General features: G+C 47.6%; 1 protein-coding gene across 50 annotated transcripts in view; it reads right to left on the minus strand.

Moving 5' to 3' along the window:
• The window catches only part of FBRSL1 (fibrosin like 1), a 385537-nt gene that overhangs the window by 21923 nt on the left and 347966 nt on the right, over positions 1-15648 (minus strand). For all 50 annotated transcript variants that reach the window (XM_085509366.1, XM_085509358.1, XM_085509360.1 and 47 more), the window contains 2 exons: positions 3307-3703; positions 1981-2234 (listed from right to left, as the gene is read on the minus strand). In XM_085509366.1, coding sequence (XP_085365492.1) covers positions 1981-2234; positions 3307-3703 — 651 coding nt within the window. The remainder of the gene's footprint in view (positions 1-1980; positions 2235-3306; positions 3704-15648) is intronic.

The following is a 15648-nucleotide window of genomic DNA, read 5'->3' on the forward strand; positions in this document are numbered from 1 at the left end:
GTTTCCTCTGTGTCATACGTTGGAGCCACTCCTGGGACCTTTGACAGGAGGCCCACATGATGGCTGCTCCTAAGTTACTTGCATAAGCTATAGATCTCCAGGGGAAGAAGAGCCACCAGAAGGGCATTCTTGCTATTCTGAGATCTGAACTTTTACCATCAGTGAATGCATGAACTTAGTGATCTGTTTGTCTTCTTGGCAAGGGTGACAAGTGTGCCAAAGTAATTTTTAAGGAGGAAAACTTTTTCCTCCAAAGCAGGGGAAATAAAAAGACACTAACAGGAGATTTAAAAGCTCCATGCTCTCTTGTACATGGTGCATTTACTATTAGCACACGTATACTCAAACAGCACAGCAAGGACCATGCTGCAAGTGGTAGTTGGCTCCTACCTCTCTAGGCTACTCAACAACATTGCTTGCTTTTAAGAAAGTTTTATGTGAATGACAACAGAAGCTCCTGGATATGCAGCTCTCGGTATTGATTTTATGATGTGCCAGTTTGCAAGCATTTCATATAGTGCAGACAAGAGGCATTTCATTGTCTGCAGGGTTAGACACTCAGACCTTTCCCTCCACTAACTTAGGCCTCTCCAGCTTCAATTGCAGAAGAAATCCTTTTAGTCAGAACAAGACTGTTACCATTTCCTGGCAAGCTGCTGAATGTGAATAGGTCACTTGATCTTGCACCTCCTGAAGTTAATGGTGAAAACACACTTGCTTTCAGTGACTGCAATATCATGCTTTTAGCAAGCACACTGCTATTTCCTTTTGCAATTCTTTCAACGTCTCCATCGCAGCAGTTCTTTGCCTTAAACAGGGGAAGGAATGAATAGGTCTCCCACAGTGCTGCCAACATCTTCTCGGCCAAGTAGTTGAAATTCTAGATAGTGCCAGGGCCTGTGAAAGCCAGCCACTTTGGCCTATGTGGTCCTGCTCCTGGCGAGGAACCCACAGCACTCTTGCCTTTCACTGTTCTGAGAGCTCACTTTGGACCAATTCACATTTCTCCCTCATTTAAGGAAGCAGTTCTTAAATAGCGACACATTATTTAGTTCCTGGAAGGAAAAACAAGGGGATGCAAAACCACCAGAATTTTCAGCAGCAAATCTGCCCTCTCTCTTTTCCTTTAACTGAGTCCATTGGATGCACTTTCCTGCAAAATGCTTGTCCTGTTTAATCCCTGCTGAGCTAGCTGCAGAGTCAAATGCCAGATCAAAAGGAGGCCCCAGCAAGTGAAAGTTACAGGGAAGTCTCCTGCTGCCAGGGTCTCTTCCAGGGACAGCTGTAGGCTAATGGATAAGCTATAAAGAGGGCATTCAGGGCAGGCCTGACAATGGAACTGGGCTGTGGTGAACAAAGAAAACATTTTAAAAGGATGCAAAGATAGTGAGTGTTGAACAGCAGAGGTTGACAGCTGAGCTGCCTCTGCTTCACAAAGAAAAGCCAGGTCTCCTTGGACACACAGAGAGCTGGTGCTGCTGCAGGATGCTGCTCTGCTGGCAGGATGCATTGCTTGTAGCACGATCAGAGCAGGGCATGAGAGTGGGGGTCTCCCACGTGTCATCCCAATAGAACCTACTGGGCTGACTAGAAAAAAAGCCTTGTTTTTTTTTCCTAATTCCTCATTAGAGGTGGGGGAATGGAAAGAGAGAACAGCAAACTAAATGGAAAACCTTTGGTAATGCACAAACACTCAAAACAGGTGACTGTGGAATACCACACTGGATAACTCATGCTCTGAAAAGGAGATTTTTTAGGGTAAAAAATCATTTTGAAGAGTTAGGGGAAGCTAAATTGCTGTCTCTACAATCTCTCTAATGGTAAAGCCTGTCCTGGTCTCCTACCTCTTAACAGTTCCAGCACGTGCTGCCCGCAGAGGTGTCCGTGCCACTTTATTTAGCTGCCCACCAGCTAGCCCATCTCTCAACACCCTCCAGTGCATGCACGGCAGATCAGCCCTAGAAGAAGAAGGGAACCTACCTGCAGGGTGACCTGGTATCACGAGGCTGTTGGTAGGTAACGCTGGTGGAGGTGGCAGCGTGGGTGGGGTGGCGAACATGGCCGGATGGTGCTGGTGTTGGGTCTGAGATCTGAGAGAGAAGTGCGAGGTAGCAAGATTAGAGATGGAGAGGGGCAGGGCTGGGCCGGAGGAATGGTGAGGAGGAATCTGGGGAGAGAGAGGAAGGTGTTTCGGGATGCTGATGCTCGTTGCACTGCTAGCACTGCTGCTCCGGCTGCAGAGAGAAAAAGACAGGGGCAGAAGGGGAGGAGAGAAAGAGAGAGAAAGCGTGTTACAATGAAACTGAAACAGCACCAGAAATACACTACCCGAAACAATATAACCATATGCATAACACTGATCTCCCCAGTCTTATATTTGGTTGTTGTTGTTTTGTTTTTTAATGTCAGTGGAGAGTAACAAATACTAGAGAAGCTTTTCCTCTCCAGAGTAGCATTTCCTCTGCTGCTTGAGCAGGTTACAGCCCTCAAAGCTGTCTATGAGATACTGATACTGCTGGGTTTTGCTCCTTTATTTGGCCTCTGATGAACCTGCAGTGATCAGTGTGTCCTTGTGATCATACAGTGCAATCCTTCCAAATCCTACCGTTACTCTGGCTGTACAGATCTGCAGAGTGTGATTTGGGCACTGAGTTTTATCTGCTGTTCATACTGTGCAGCTATACTCACACAGGCATGCAAACACAACCATGTTAATGTATTATCCTCATAATAAATCTGTATTTTAAATCTTCTTTTATTAGTATTACTCTGCTGCGAGTGATCTAAATTTTGCTGGCTGAAAGGAATTATCACTGAAGTTATTTACTGTAATTCTCACAACAGCAATATTTGTTGCAGTTTCACATTTCTGAGATCTCTTGAAAACTCTGAGATATTATTAATCATTTCTATCATGGGGGCATTTACAGGGTCTGACAAAAGCAGATCCCAAGTATGCAGGATTCAGTGAAATATAAACTCAACAGCAGCTCTCTGTCATATACTGACCCTTGTGCAGCCAAACACAATGTTTAAAATCAGTTTTTGGATCCTGTTTAACTAGTTTAGCTCTGGTCTGGGAGGCAAGGCACCCCTCAATTCCACATGCCTTCCTCCCAGAAAGGGAGTTCATCACCATGTTTCACATGCAGCTATCTACCACGGTGGACAACCCAGCCAGCGCAGCTGGAAAATGCAATATCCAAGCCATGGAGCATGTTACCCAGACAGGAAACGCGCTTTTGGCTCCACTCCTAGCAATTTCTCTCCCATTTGAAACAAGCTCGATGCGTCCTTTCCTCCTACCTGATATTATTGAGTCCGTTGTGGGCCACCTGGTGATGCACTTGGTAGTTGAGAGGCGGAGGGATGTGACTGGGAGGCTGGGACCGAAGCTCAGGAATCAGCTGAGGCTGCGACTGCGGCCGAGGTTGAGGTTGCGACTGAGGCCGAGGCTGTGGCTGCGGTGTGAGCCTTGGTGGTGCTGGTGCTGAAATCACGGGCTCCTTCTTCAACAGCGGGCTCGCTCTGGCGCTTGACGTGGGCGCTGAGGAAGTAGAAGTCACAACGGCAGCTACTGGCTGGGGGCTGGGGATAGGCAGGGTGAAGGGCACGTCGGTGCTCAGCTCCCGGCTCCGCTCTAGCCCAGACACCTTTGGGACATTGGCTGCTTTTGCTTCTGGCTTGTCATTCAAGGTGGGACCTTATGGAGCAACAAGAAAAAACAAAAGGCACACACTTGAGAGGTCTGCGGTTGTCTCGTTGCAGGGTAGAACATACGTCTGAAAAAAAGCAAGACTCATCTCAGCTCGTGGGAGCACCGTGGGAGCAGTGCTGCTGCAGGATGGATGTGTTTGTGAGCCTGTCCTTCCCTGTCCTTGACTGGTTAGCCAGCACTCCTTGGCATGTGTGTAGAAGACTGAGGTGTCATTAAATGAATCCATACTACAAAGAACATATAGCTTGGTGACTTCTACAGACCCCGAGGTTACGTACAGTAGGAGTGTGAACATGTCTCGAGTTACTGCTACAGGATTTCCTGCTCAATGTCAGATTTAAGGCCAATAATAAACTCATGAACACAAATCTGATCATGAAGGCACTTCACTTTCTTAGTAGTCTTTCAAGGTAATCTACATTGTGTGTAGGCTCAACCCCAGCCACGAGGTACCATGACACAAGCACTAATCATTAATGACAAGCCCACCTGGCCTCCAGGGAGGAGGCTTCTCTGGATATTTGCAGAAGAATAGATTAAAAGGGTGGAAAGGAAATGGGAAAAGGGAGAAAGGAACAGATATTTCAGACTGAACAGTATCCAAAGAGAACCAAAAGGACCAACACGAATGATATCCAGCTCCTACAGGAGTCCTTTTCCAGTAGAATCTGTCCATGAGGGCACACATACACACAACCACAAGAAAAGCTTACAGAATGAGAGTTATTTGTGTGTTTGACCTGTCTGAACAGGTAGGGTGCACGCTGTCGTTACCCACCAGAAGGTGTTGGGGCTGTCTGCATTTCGCTGGCTTGCAGACACCCAGGAGATGCTACCTACATTCCTTAACACGCTCCCAACACCCTCGCCAACAAATGCCACCTTTGAAATGTTCCCGTCTCATCAAAGGACGGAGTCAGTTCCTGTTGTAGGAGGTGTGGAAATAGCACAGCACGCACAAGGAGCTAATTCGGGCAGCACACACAGTCTGCTATGCAGCCTGCATGGAATAGGACCGTGCTGCCTCAGCTTTGGCCCCTTTGGTGCTGTGTACTCACAGCTGCAGATCCCACTGTTTTCCAGGAGCTACCCATTAAAAGCAATTGGGTTTCATCCCTGACCATAGGTATCCTGAGAGCCTATTAGCTCTTTGCATCCGGTAGCCCTCCTCCTACAGAGTTTAACTTCATATCCTGTAATTATAGGCAATGCAAACTAATGGTGTATGTTCAAAACACAGCACCACCACAAATGTTATCCGAGGAAAAAGTCAATTAGATCCAAAACGAATCAATAAAGTCCTGCATTAAAAGCAGCTGTTTGACCAGCTTTAGGTATTGATTCCCAACCTTTTCAGGATTAGTTCTCACTTGCAGTCTTCTCTTGCTGTCTGAATGGACCCACTGGCCTGGTGGTATTAGTTAGTGGCAGGGGTACATGCCTAATTCCTGATGCCAACTTGTTTTTGTGCTCCATTTCCCAGAACAACCAAACACCCAATGAAAGAAAACCCAGATGGGGCCTTTTGGGCACTCCTATGCCCAAGCTCCATGCTGCTGGGCCAGGTTTCACAGAGCTTCTCTCAGTGTTCTGTACCACAGCTCCCAGCACAGCCACCCTAACAAAAGCACGGCCCTACCAGACCACACCATGAAGTTCTAGAGACAAAAACGTGTTTATTTTAACCAAGTCCTAGAGTAATTTTCATGTTTAATGATAACAGGCTGAGCCAATTTGCCTAAGACTTGACAGTCAGCTCTAATAATTCAACTTTAATTAAACCCGAGCGCATGTCAGTTCAGCTCATCCCTTCACAGGAAATCTGACATTTGCAATGATTCATGCTGCAGCCATGCTTCAGGAAGGCCGGATCACATCTGCCATTCTCCACTATGCAGAGCGCTACCCCTTTCCAGCATGCCAACTTTGTTTATTTTCTAACCAAACACTTTGGATTTCTTCCATTGAGAGGTTTTCTTAAGTGAGCAGTCAGTGGAATACGATTTTACTGGGATGAATGATGACCCGGTGCCAGAGACAGGGAAGGACGGAGTGAAGCCACCCCAACAAGACAATCAAACAAGCCTGAGATGAGGCATTCCTGCCTCCTTCGTCAACTCAGCTGTGCTTTGCAGCACTGCAAAATCCAGCCTTCCCGAGTCTTGTGTTACATCCCAACCCAACTCAGTGCGGCAAAGATGAAAACTTCCAAACACTTATAAAAGCATGGAGTGCTTTAGGGATGGCTGCTGGAAACGTGCAGCATTAAGCTGAAGCCCAAATTCAACTGCAGATGAATGTGCCGCAAAAAGGATGCTGTGGGAGGAGCAGAGTGAACCTTGAAAACCATCAGTGTGGGTTGAAATGTCACTGGGATAAATGCATGCTGCCCATCCCCAGGGCAGTACAGAGTAACACGCTTGTCTGCGCATAACTACAGCGCATTGCAGGCTAAATACCATACAGAAAGTCCCCCACACAAATTAAACCTTTCTGTTACAGGAATTTGCTTTCAAGCTGATTAAGAGTAGCTCAAGTGCAAGGGATTAAACATGTAAAGGCTGCTTTGAGGACTCCAATAAGCAGTTATTGTGTTATACAAACAGTACTTAGGGCAACGGCAATTCCAGCCCTGCCTCTCGCTCTCTGCAAGCTGCCGGTTGTTGCTGAAAGGGGACTGTCAACACACATACAAAGTGATTGGAAAAAATCTAATCTTGCCTGTGCGCCTTTCCTTTGTCTCTCGAAGAAAAGAAAGTGGAGTCATTCAGATGTCTTTCTGCAGTCTCCTGCGTTGTATTCAAACAGCAAGGGTGATGGGGCGATGCGAGAAAGAAATTCCTCTCCTACATCCATCAATGACATCTTTACCAATGGCAGTTTCCCAAGAAACACAAGCACCGCCATCTGCAGCCTATCTATCCCCCTGTACACATCCCTGCAAACAGACAGAAGCCAGCCTGGCTGTTACCAACCCTGCTCCATATTAAAATTCCAGCATGAAAAGCTGCAAAAGCATCACTGCAGGAATTACAGGGACATATGTGGCAAGAAGCTGAGTGTTTTGGAGTTGGTTGATGAGTCCCAGGGATGAGTTTTGAACCATCAGCATTAAGGATCTCTGCAGAACAGCACGACTGTGCAGAGTACAGCAAAACAAAGAAATTACCAAAATAACTTATTCAATGAGATTCAGCAAAAGCTTTACTATTATTATTATTTTTAACAGAGCTTTTAGACTGCTGCATAATGCACTGTGGGTGTGCAACATGGATAGGCACGAGTGAAAGCAAAGTATTTTGCGTTGGCAATGATAGCACTGATGCTGGCAGAGTGAAAAATCAGTATTTCAGCGCTAATTCTTTACCCTGAGCAGACTTCAGCGTTTACACGGATGGCTCTTTCACTGTGTTTTAGGAAGGTGGTGCTATTTAAGACACAAGATAATTATCGTAGCTTGCTCTGACCCCAGCTCAGCCTCCAACCCGTGCCCCAGCCGTGATGTGCAATGGTGGGATGCTCTGTGCAGCCCAGCCAGCTCCAGCCCCGTGCTCGGTTCCTTCGTACCAAGCTGTCTGTCAAGTCAAGTCATCTCGCAGCCATCTGAAACACCCTCGAACAGCTGCCACTATCAATTACTCTCGCAGACAGCCCTGACTATCAGGAAGAGAACTGGAGCGAGCACTTGCCAGTTTTAATAAACTGTGTTGCCCAAGTCATTTAACCTGCTAGATTGCTGTATGCTGGGGCTGTAACAAGCCTTCAGCTTTTCAAACGAGAAGAAAGCAACAGTGGCAAAAAGCTGTCAGCCCGGTCCTCAGAATTAACTTCCAAGTGTGCCCTTTCCCCCCCCCTCCCTCTCCCTTCTGAAGCACCCAAGTTTAAGAGTAAAATATCTTCAAGTTGCTGTCACAGCGGCATGACAAGAACAGCATCCCACATGTTGAACACGAAGCCAGTGGCTTCCAAGAGCGAAGGGCTGCAGGCTGATGGAGCAGCCCTGGGTCTCCAATGGCTCTGTTCATGCACGGGCTGCCATCCCATTGATGCCAATGCTGCTAGGAGATCCAAGATGCCTCGAGCATCCCCAGGCCCCCAGCCCTGCTTCCTCACACAGCCGGCTCAGGGACTCACCCAACCGGACACGTGGCCAGTTGGAACTGCCTCCAGCACTCTGGTGGAGGCATCTGTGCTTTCTCTAGAAAGCTTATTGAGCTCTGCAAATTACAAAGAAGGTTAAAAAAAGCCCTGTGCTCAACGTCTGCCTCAGCCAGAGCCGCAGATAAGACCCTTTGTTGTGGCAGCTTGCAGCGCAGGGAAATTTCACTCTCTCCCCAAGAAAGGGAGAACATAAAGACCCACGGACTTGGCGGTGATTTGCTGCTTTATGGTTCTTTAATGGGACGTTTTATTCCTGAAGATCTGGGAGCTTTCCATGCTCTATCCAGGCATGTTAGCTGTAAGCATGCGTGACGACACTGCAAAGCTGCAGGAGCTGAATGGAGATGGGTGCCAAACACAAGGATTGGGGCCAGTGCATAAAGTAGGAGGATCACCATTCTAATCCCCCAAAGTAAGTCACACTGCATTTTCCTAGCAATGCTGCTTCTGGCACCATTTCAATGCAAAGCTGAAACTGGATTTGCAGCTAAAGCACCTACTGTGGATGCTGGCGTTGTAATGAGATTGAAAGTTTCATGCAGGCTGTTAATCTAGGGCTATAATGGTGGATCACACACTGCAGGGTTAAATCCCTTCAGTGCTGCTCCTAAGCAGATGACCAGAAATGTGTGACGGAGGGGCTGCTCCCTGGCCCTGGGCACAGGCTGTTACTAAACCTGGCAGTTACAAACTGAGAGTGTTTTTGTATTGTTTTGCTGTTCTTGCCATGTGTGACTGAAGCGACAGACAAGCAGCAAGGTCAATAAGCTATTAGGAAGGCAAAAAGGCCTCAAATGAAAGCAAGCAAGTACAAAAACCCAAATCCAGATCAAGCTTTAAACAGACAGAAATGTTCTACAGCAAGGGAGCTTATGATTTTAATTAGTCAAACCAGCACAAATAATAAACTATCAACTACAATGCAGGAGAAAATGTGCTACTTTTGCTGTTTCAAATCCTCATCGATTCCCATCCAGCCTGTGAGTGAGTTATTAATCACTCCAATTATAACACAAACACAGGTCTTTACGCTGAAATTGAACCTCCCACCAATAGATCAATAGCTCAAACCTCCAGGAGCAATTACTGCTCAGCACAACGGAGCAGCTCGTTACAGAGCTCAACGCAGGCCACAACTCTGTCATATCCTTGCCAGGCAGTGCAAACAAACTGGGAAGAAAAGATTTTCTAACTATTATTTTCAAAATAAGCAGACATCTGCTCGGAGTTACCTAATCTCTCTCACATCACAGAGGCAGATCTGCCAAGGTCACATTGGAGACACGATTACATTTTTTCACAATTTGTTATTCTAGCAAAGCCCTGATAAGATTGAACTATTGAAGTTCACACTCTGGTTTAATTTCAAGAGGTTAAATGCCAAATCCTTTTCTTATTGCTACAAGGAAGGGATCTGCCAGGCTGCATAATACCCTGTGTGGGCTAAGACAACAATTTTGTTTCATCTGCACAGTCTTACAAAGGTTTTTATTATTTTTTTTTTGGATGACATCAGAGAACTCCAAACACCCGAAGAATCATTTAAAGTCAAATCTGTCAGGGAGGCTGCTCTGAAGGAGTGGGAATGACCTTTCCGACCCCCAGCCAAGAGAAGTTAAATCAGCGGCTGGCTGAGAAATCACGTTTGCTAACCAAAACCAGAACAAGGCACGGCGGAACATTCTCTAGCACCAGATCATCTCTGCTGGGAGCAGCAGATGATTACCCTAAGCAGCCAAGCACACACAGGGCTGCAGAAATTCCCATCCCTACCTTGGAAGATCACCAATGCCTGCCCCGACGCAATGCAGAGGGGAACCACTCATGCCCTTTCCAGGTGAGAGCTGTATTTCTGCACGCATCCTTGCTTCCAACCGCTGCCCCTCCGAGCAGGTCCCTGAAAGCCATCCATCACCCCTTGTTAGGGAAGCTATTGGCATCCAATTAAGTGGGGATGGACTCATGCCAAGGAGCTAATCGAGATGAGTTCAGCTCAGGCTGCAGGCACGGGCCCCATCCACAGGGCACCGCACTTCTGCTTTGTTCCCTCACCAGCTCCCTGGGGATGTGCCCAGCAGCCCTGCACAACATTGAGCATTCCCATGGAGGAATGGCACCAAACTGGGACAGGGACCTCACCACCCAGCTCCCACCACAGCTCCCCATCACCACACTCACACAGCTTTACAAAAGGAGGGGGGAGGCTGGCTGTTCCCCACTGCAGCAGAAATGGCCTGGAGAACAATTTTCCTCCTCTCTACAGGTCGGCAGTTGTAACTGGAGTTCAAAAGATCAATCCACGCTGGGATTTCTTTTCTGGAATGTGGTATGCATAGCTGATACAAAAAACACCAGCTCAAAATCCAGCGTCCCACATATCTCCTGAACCGAGCTGCTCTCTGGGCTCTAGATGACCAAAAACCACCCCCATCCATCAAATTCTGGACTCTTGGTTGGCTTTCTTATCATTTCACAGAGCACACAACAGACCCATTAATACACACATCCAAATTCAGCCCCCAGATAGATTCACGATTCAACCTGGCTGTTCAGGGCAGAGGAGAGCCTCGCATAGACCAACATTTCCAAGGGAAGAGCCCTCTTTCCAAGTCCACACACTGCAGGGCTGCCAGACCCCTGCCTCAGTACATGCTCTACTCTGGTTAGGAGGCTCTGTGCTAAACTCTACCATTCAGGTGTTCAAAGAAAACATTCACAGCAGTAATTGCTTCTAATGGATGTAAGCCTACAGTGGTCTGTGCTGGATGTCAGAAAACTGCAGTAAAAGCCCTATTGTGCCTGTGTGCAATCAGCATTTGAAGTGCCAAAGCTGTTTTCCTGGCTCAGGAAAGTCAGCAGTGAAAGATGTAAAAGGGCAGCAAACAGAGCTATTAAGGAAACCTCTCAGTAACTTGACCAACCCCCACATCCAGTGTAACGGTTGGAGCTGTGAAAATGGAAAGTTTTGCTCCAAGGTGACTTGGCTAAACAGGAACTGAAAGGAGTAACTGACCACACACAAATCAGCAAAACCCCATCTTACTTATTTGCTAAGTCCAGCTCTCCCAGTTCAATAGCTGCTGTCACATTAGTGCTAATACACTTATAATTTGGGCAAACAAGGCTTGAGATTCAATGCCTGCTAAGTGAGGCCAATGCTTTCCATGCTCCCTGTCCCTGCTGCCCCATCTCTGCCCAGTGCCGCACTGCTCCTGTCTCCCTGCAGCACCTTTTCTCCACTGATGGTACTGAAGATCGACAATCAAGATGAAGAGAAGCTGAAGAACAGACTATCCTGCAAGGCAGTAAGGTCTCCCACCTCACTCTTATTCACATGGTCGTAATTTTCAGCTACTGCAGTGGCAGCTTAAGAAAAATGAAGATACTGAAATGAACAGATAATACATTCAACAGTGTTTCAAGTTGCATTGTGGATAATTAAAATATTTAAGGGACACGCTGCAAGTTGTTAATCAGGGAACATTTATGTGAATGGTGTATGCCCTTTGGATTCAGTCCCTATGGCAACCAAATACTCTAAAAGGATGCGCTGGAAGAAGCATGTCAGGAGCTGCCTCAACATTTTAATTCACAGAGAGAGCGACGCATAAATACAGCTCCTGACAAGCACAGCACCAGCAAAAAAAGGTTTGCCAACAGCATTCAGAAAGCCACAAATGGCCCTTTGCTTTTTAAGACTGAAAAAGGTCCATTCTTCCTTTGAGAACACATCAAGAAAACTGGATGGTGTTGCACATGCGGTGTTTAATCACGCATACCAACTGTGTTTCTGTTTCTCGTGTTGGAAGATTTTGCATATCCGTGTTCAGAAAAATCATTTCCATCTCCCCCAGCTCAACAGGGGACAAACCATGAGAATGCAACAGCATGAGGACGGCTTCTGGGTGTGCTTGGGGTGGAAAGTGAGAGGAATGATGGTCTTCAACTTCAAAGTGGGAAGAGCGGCTTGGTGATCAGCAAGGAAAGGAACAAGTGTGCTCATTTATGACCTGCAGTCAGAAGGCTGCTCTGCCATGATGTCAGTGTGAGCAAAATGCAGCTGTGAAGCTCCTTCCAGCCTTCTCCCTTGATGAAGTGTGAATTCTTCAATGGGCAGCAGAAATTTTGGAAATACTCTGGTGCCGGAAATGTTTGAGAATAATGTCAGATCTGGCATCTAATAAGGTCTAGCAGAGGAACTGTGTGCTCCGCTCTGCAGTGGAGTCACACCCTACATGAAAAGGAACACTTGAATCTCTTCTTTCATCAAGAATTATGACTGCGGAAAGAAATCTCCCCAGTGGAGGGTGCTGGGTGGTGCAGTGCTGCAATTCCAGCCCGGCTGTGCACAAAGCCTGAAAGACTCACTTGAGTCTTATAAACCCAAATGCTTCCGCTCCACTCCTCTTCCTGCAGCCTCCGGAGCCCCATGTCACTGCAGAGGCCCCACCATGACCGCTGGATGCCGTGGAATCCCTACCTTCAGCTCCTACCAGGTGGGCCCCCAAGGCCACCCGTGATTCTGACATTTGTAAGTACAGTTGTGGAAAAGACTTCATGCAGGACTGCTTCACACTTTTATTTCAGTGCTGGGTGAAAGACAGAGAGAAGCATCCGGCCTCAGCCCGCAGGTACTTTTCTAAGCCAGCAATCACTGCAGTTTGTGTTCCTGTTTCCACATCTGCCCTGTGTACAAGCAATTCTATCGAGTTCACAGTAAGTTTTTCCTTCCAGTCCTCTCCATGTCATACTTTTTCCAAACAGCCAAAGCCCAATGAAGAGCAGCAACTTGGGTTTGGCAGAACTCCTGTAATCCAGGGTTCCTGCATGTTAGGAGGGCAAAGTGGGGTCTGTGAAAATTCTTGAGAGCTTCCCATTCCTGTTGGCACAGCAGACAACAGCTTCCACTCACTGTACCTGTAATTCCTGGCAAGCAGGTTGCTGTCTTCATCTCTCTGCCTAAAGCCACCTGCTCCCCATCCAGTCCCAATCCTACAGACTAGAAGAGTGCTGTCCTATACACGAGGAAAAGCTCATAAATAATAGTCTGTGACCAGCAGGAAATCCCAGCAGAGTTAGAACAATGCACAGCTTCCACACCAAAGAGGCTCAACAGAGAGCCAAGATGTTGGGAAGAGGCAGCCCTCTGCTCAGGCGTTCAGCCACGCTGGCTCATAGCGAGCAAAACGGAACTCACACACCAGGTTCCTGCAGGGGCTGGTTCCTTCTTTAACTAATGCATTGTTATGGATGGACCCCAAATGGTCAATCAATCCCATGATTACAAATTCAATGGCTCATCTCTCCAAGTGCAGAATCGAAGTTCTGGTGGCACTGTTTCTGTTTTTGAGGACTCAATATGGTTTTGGTTTTGAGGACAACACCCCAAACTGCCAGCGGTTTGTTTTAGGGAACCATCTCCTCCCACATTCATATAACCATCTGCAAAATGGATCACATATGTTGTGTGCAGAGTTTGATTCAGCTCTGACAGCACGAGAGCCTCTAGCCCAAATATCTGAAAGTAATAAAACCCATCCCATCCTCCTGATGCCTCATGCTAGCAGCGAATTGACCTATATTCACTTCACATTAGAGAACCTGTCAATAGTAAGCAACCTGCATGGATATGTAAACACAGTTAAAGTCACAATGAAAGAGCTATTGGTTTCTGGCATGTCTCTCAGCCTCCTCCAGCCTTGGCTTGCAGTAAGGACACGAACCCATCTTGCTCCCATAAGATGAGGAATGGTAATACTGGTCAATGCATGGCTGCTTTGTGCTGTGTTGTAGGCCATGCTGATGGCTGCTCGAAGTGACTGGAATGCCCCACTCTGCCTTATGATCACTCCACAGACAAACAGGGCCAGGAGGGACAGAACACCCACTATTTCACATGCGGAGATGGGAAGCAAGACAAATTATGGAAGGATGCAGTGCAGACAGGAGGCATGGAGGCAGCAGGAAGCTTCTCCTTCAGTGCCTGTGTCCCCATGCCCACAGCCCTACTGCAGTCATGGGGCACAGTCTCCCCCCAGCAGCACAGAGCACATCCCGCAGTGCCACACGGGGAGCCTGGCGTGCTGCTAAAGGGCTCTTTTTCCTTTCTAGCATCAGGAATTTCCCACCCCTTCATTTTATAAATTACCAGAACAGACATTTAAATGTTCAAGAGTAATCTGAACAGAGTATTCATGCCTTGGGCATTTTTGCGCTCTACAAGGAGAGAAACAAAAGGGCCTCATTTAATATCTCCCTGTAGCATTCTCTGCTCTTGCTCTTCCATCGCCGATCTCCAAAGGCAAACTCGCAGCGGTTCGATGCTCCTGCAATGCTCCAGCCCTCCCCTCCTCCTCTTTAAGAGTGAGATGTGCTTTTAAAGCAAACCTCACAGGCAGCCCAGAACAGGTGGTGGGAATCCTTTCAAGGAGAGAAAAATCATTTGTAACCAATAAAAAGAGAAGAATATTCTGATTCCTGGGGTTTGATCAAGCACCCAAGGGAGTCACTGGGCAGCACGTCTGCTGCTGCTGCAGCTCTGAGCACCTGCACCCGGCCCCTTTGGGGAAGCCTGAGGGTCTCTGCTCTATGGGGGATTTACGAGCTCTGTGTCAGCCCCTCCTGCAAGGCACAGGGAGGAAGAATGGCAGCCCTAGACAGGCAGCTTGAGCACACCCCCTCCAGCCCCGCTGTCTGCCCTTCTTCCTCCCTGACTGCCAAAACTGAAGAGAGCAGAAAGGTGAAAAGTGAAAAGCTCAGCTGAGGCTCGAGAATGGAGAGACCTCACAGCTGTGCTCCCATGTGCTGCCACGGCACCAGGCACTGAAACACCCATGGCCAAAAGTACAGGCTGGAATCCAGGCTTATCTGAATGTGGCCTAAGGGATGCTCTACTATGATGTGGCTAATGCAGTTGTTTGTTCAAGAGCTAAAAGGAAGTGATGCTTCTTCCTATGGAAGACCAGGAAATTAAACCTGGATTGGTCTCAGATCTCCCTCCTCGCTATTATGGGTTTCTCTGCACAAAGAAGGGGTGGCAGTGGGCTTGAATATTCACCGAATGTGACTTCCCTTACCTGCACAAGTCACTTTTAGAGAAAAGGATTGAAAAGAAACCAGTCCCTCAAGCCTTGTATGAACACCTGTTCCCTCAACTCCCCACATCAATTCAGCCCTTCCACAACCAGCACTAATCACAGAATGACCTGGGTTGGAAGGGACCTCAAGGATCACTAAGTGCCAAGTGACTAAGGTCACTTTGAGCCACGTGTGCCCACCACTCCCAGGCACCGGAGCTGTGAGCTCTACACACACCCTGAGTGACACCCCATCACTCAACAGCTTTGCAGAAGCAGCCCTACAGCAGTACCAGAAAGTCCTCTCTTTAGTTTGCAAGGCTACAAAAACTGGCCAAAGCCTTCACACAGCCTGAAACACAGCTGCACTGTTTACATCTCTCCCCGAGAACCACACAGACATTTATCACTGTATGGCTGCGCTCCCCCAGCCACAGACCAGCCCTGGCATCCGGGGAAGGACCATATCCCTAATAAGTGCCCACCCCAAGTACCCCTGGGGTATGCAGTGTGTTGTGGCTGCCCAGAATTGGCTTCTGACCAGAAAAGGGAACACTTTCTTCAGTCACTCTCAGGAAATGTTTTCGTTAAAGGCCAAACTCCAGCCATATTCACCATCCCATACTGAGGGTGGTTTTTCTAAGAGCTAAGGATCACAAGGAAGCCACGTGGTCAAACCAGAGGTCATTATTC

The sequence above is a fragment of the Coturnix japonica genome, chromosome 9, assembly GCF_054131305.1.
Source record: "Coturnix japonica strain WE chromosome 9, WE-NBRP24, whole genome shotgun sequence".
NCBI lineage: Eukaryota > Metazoa > Chordata > Aves > Galliformes > Phasianidae > Coturnix > Coturnix japonica.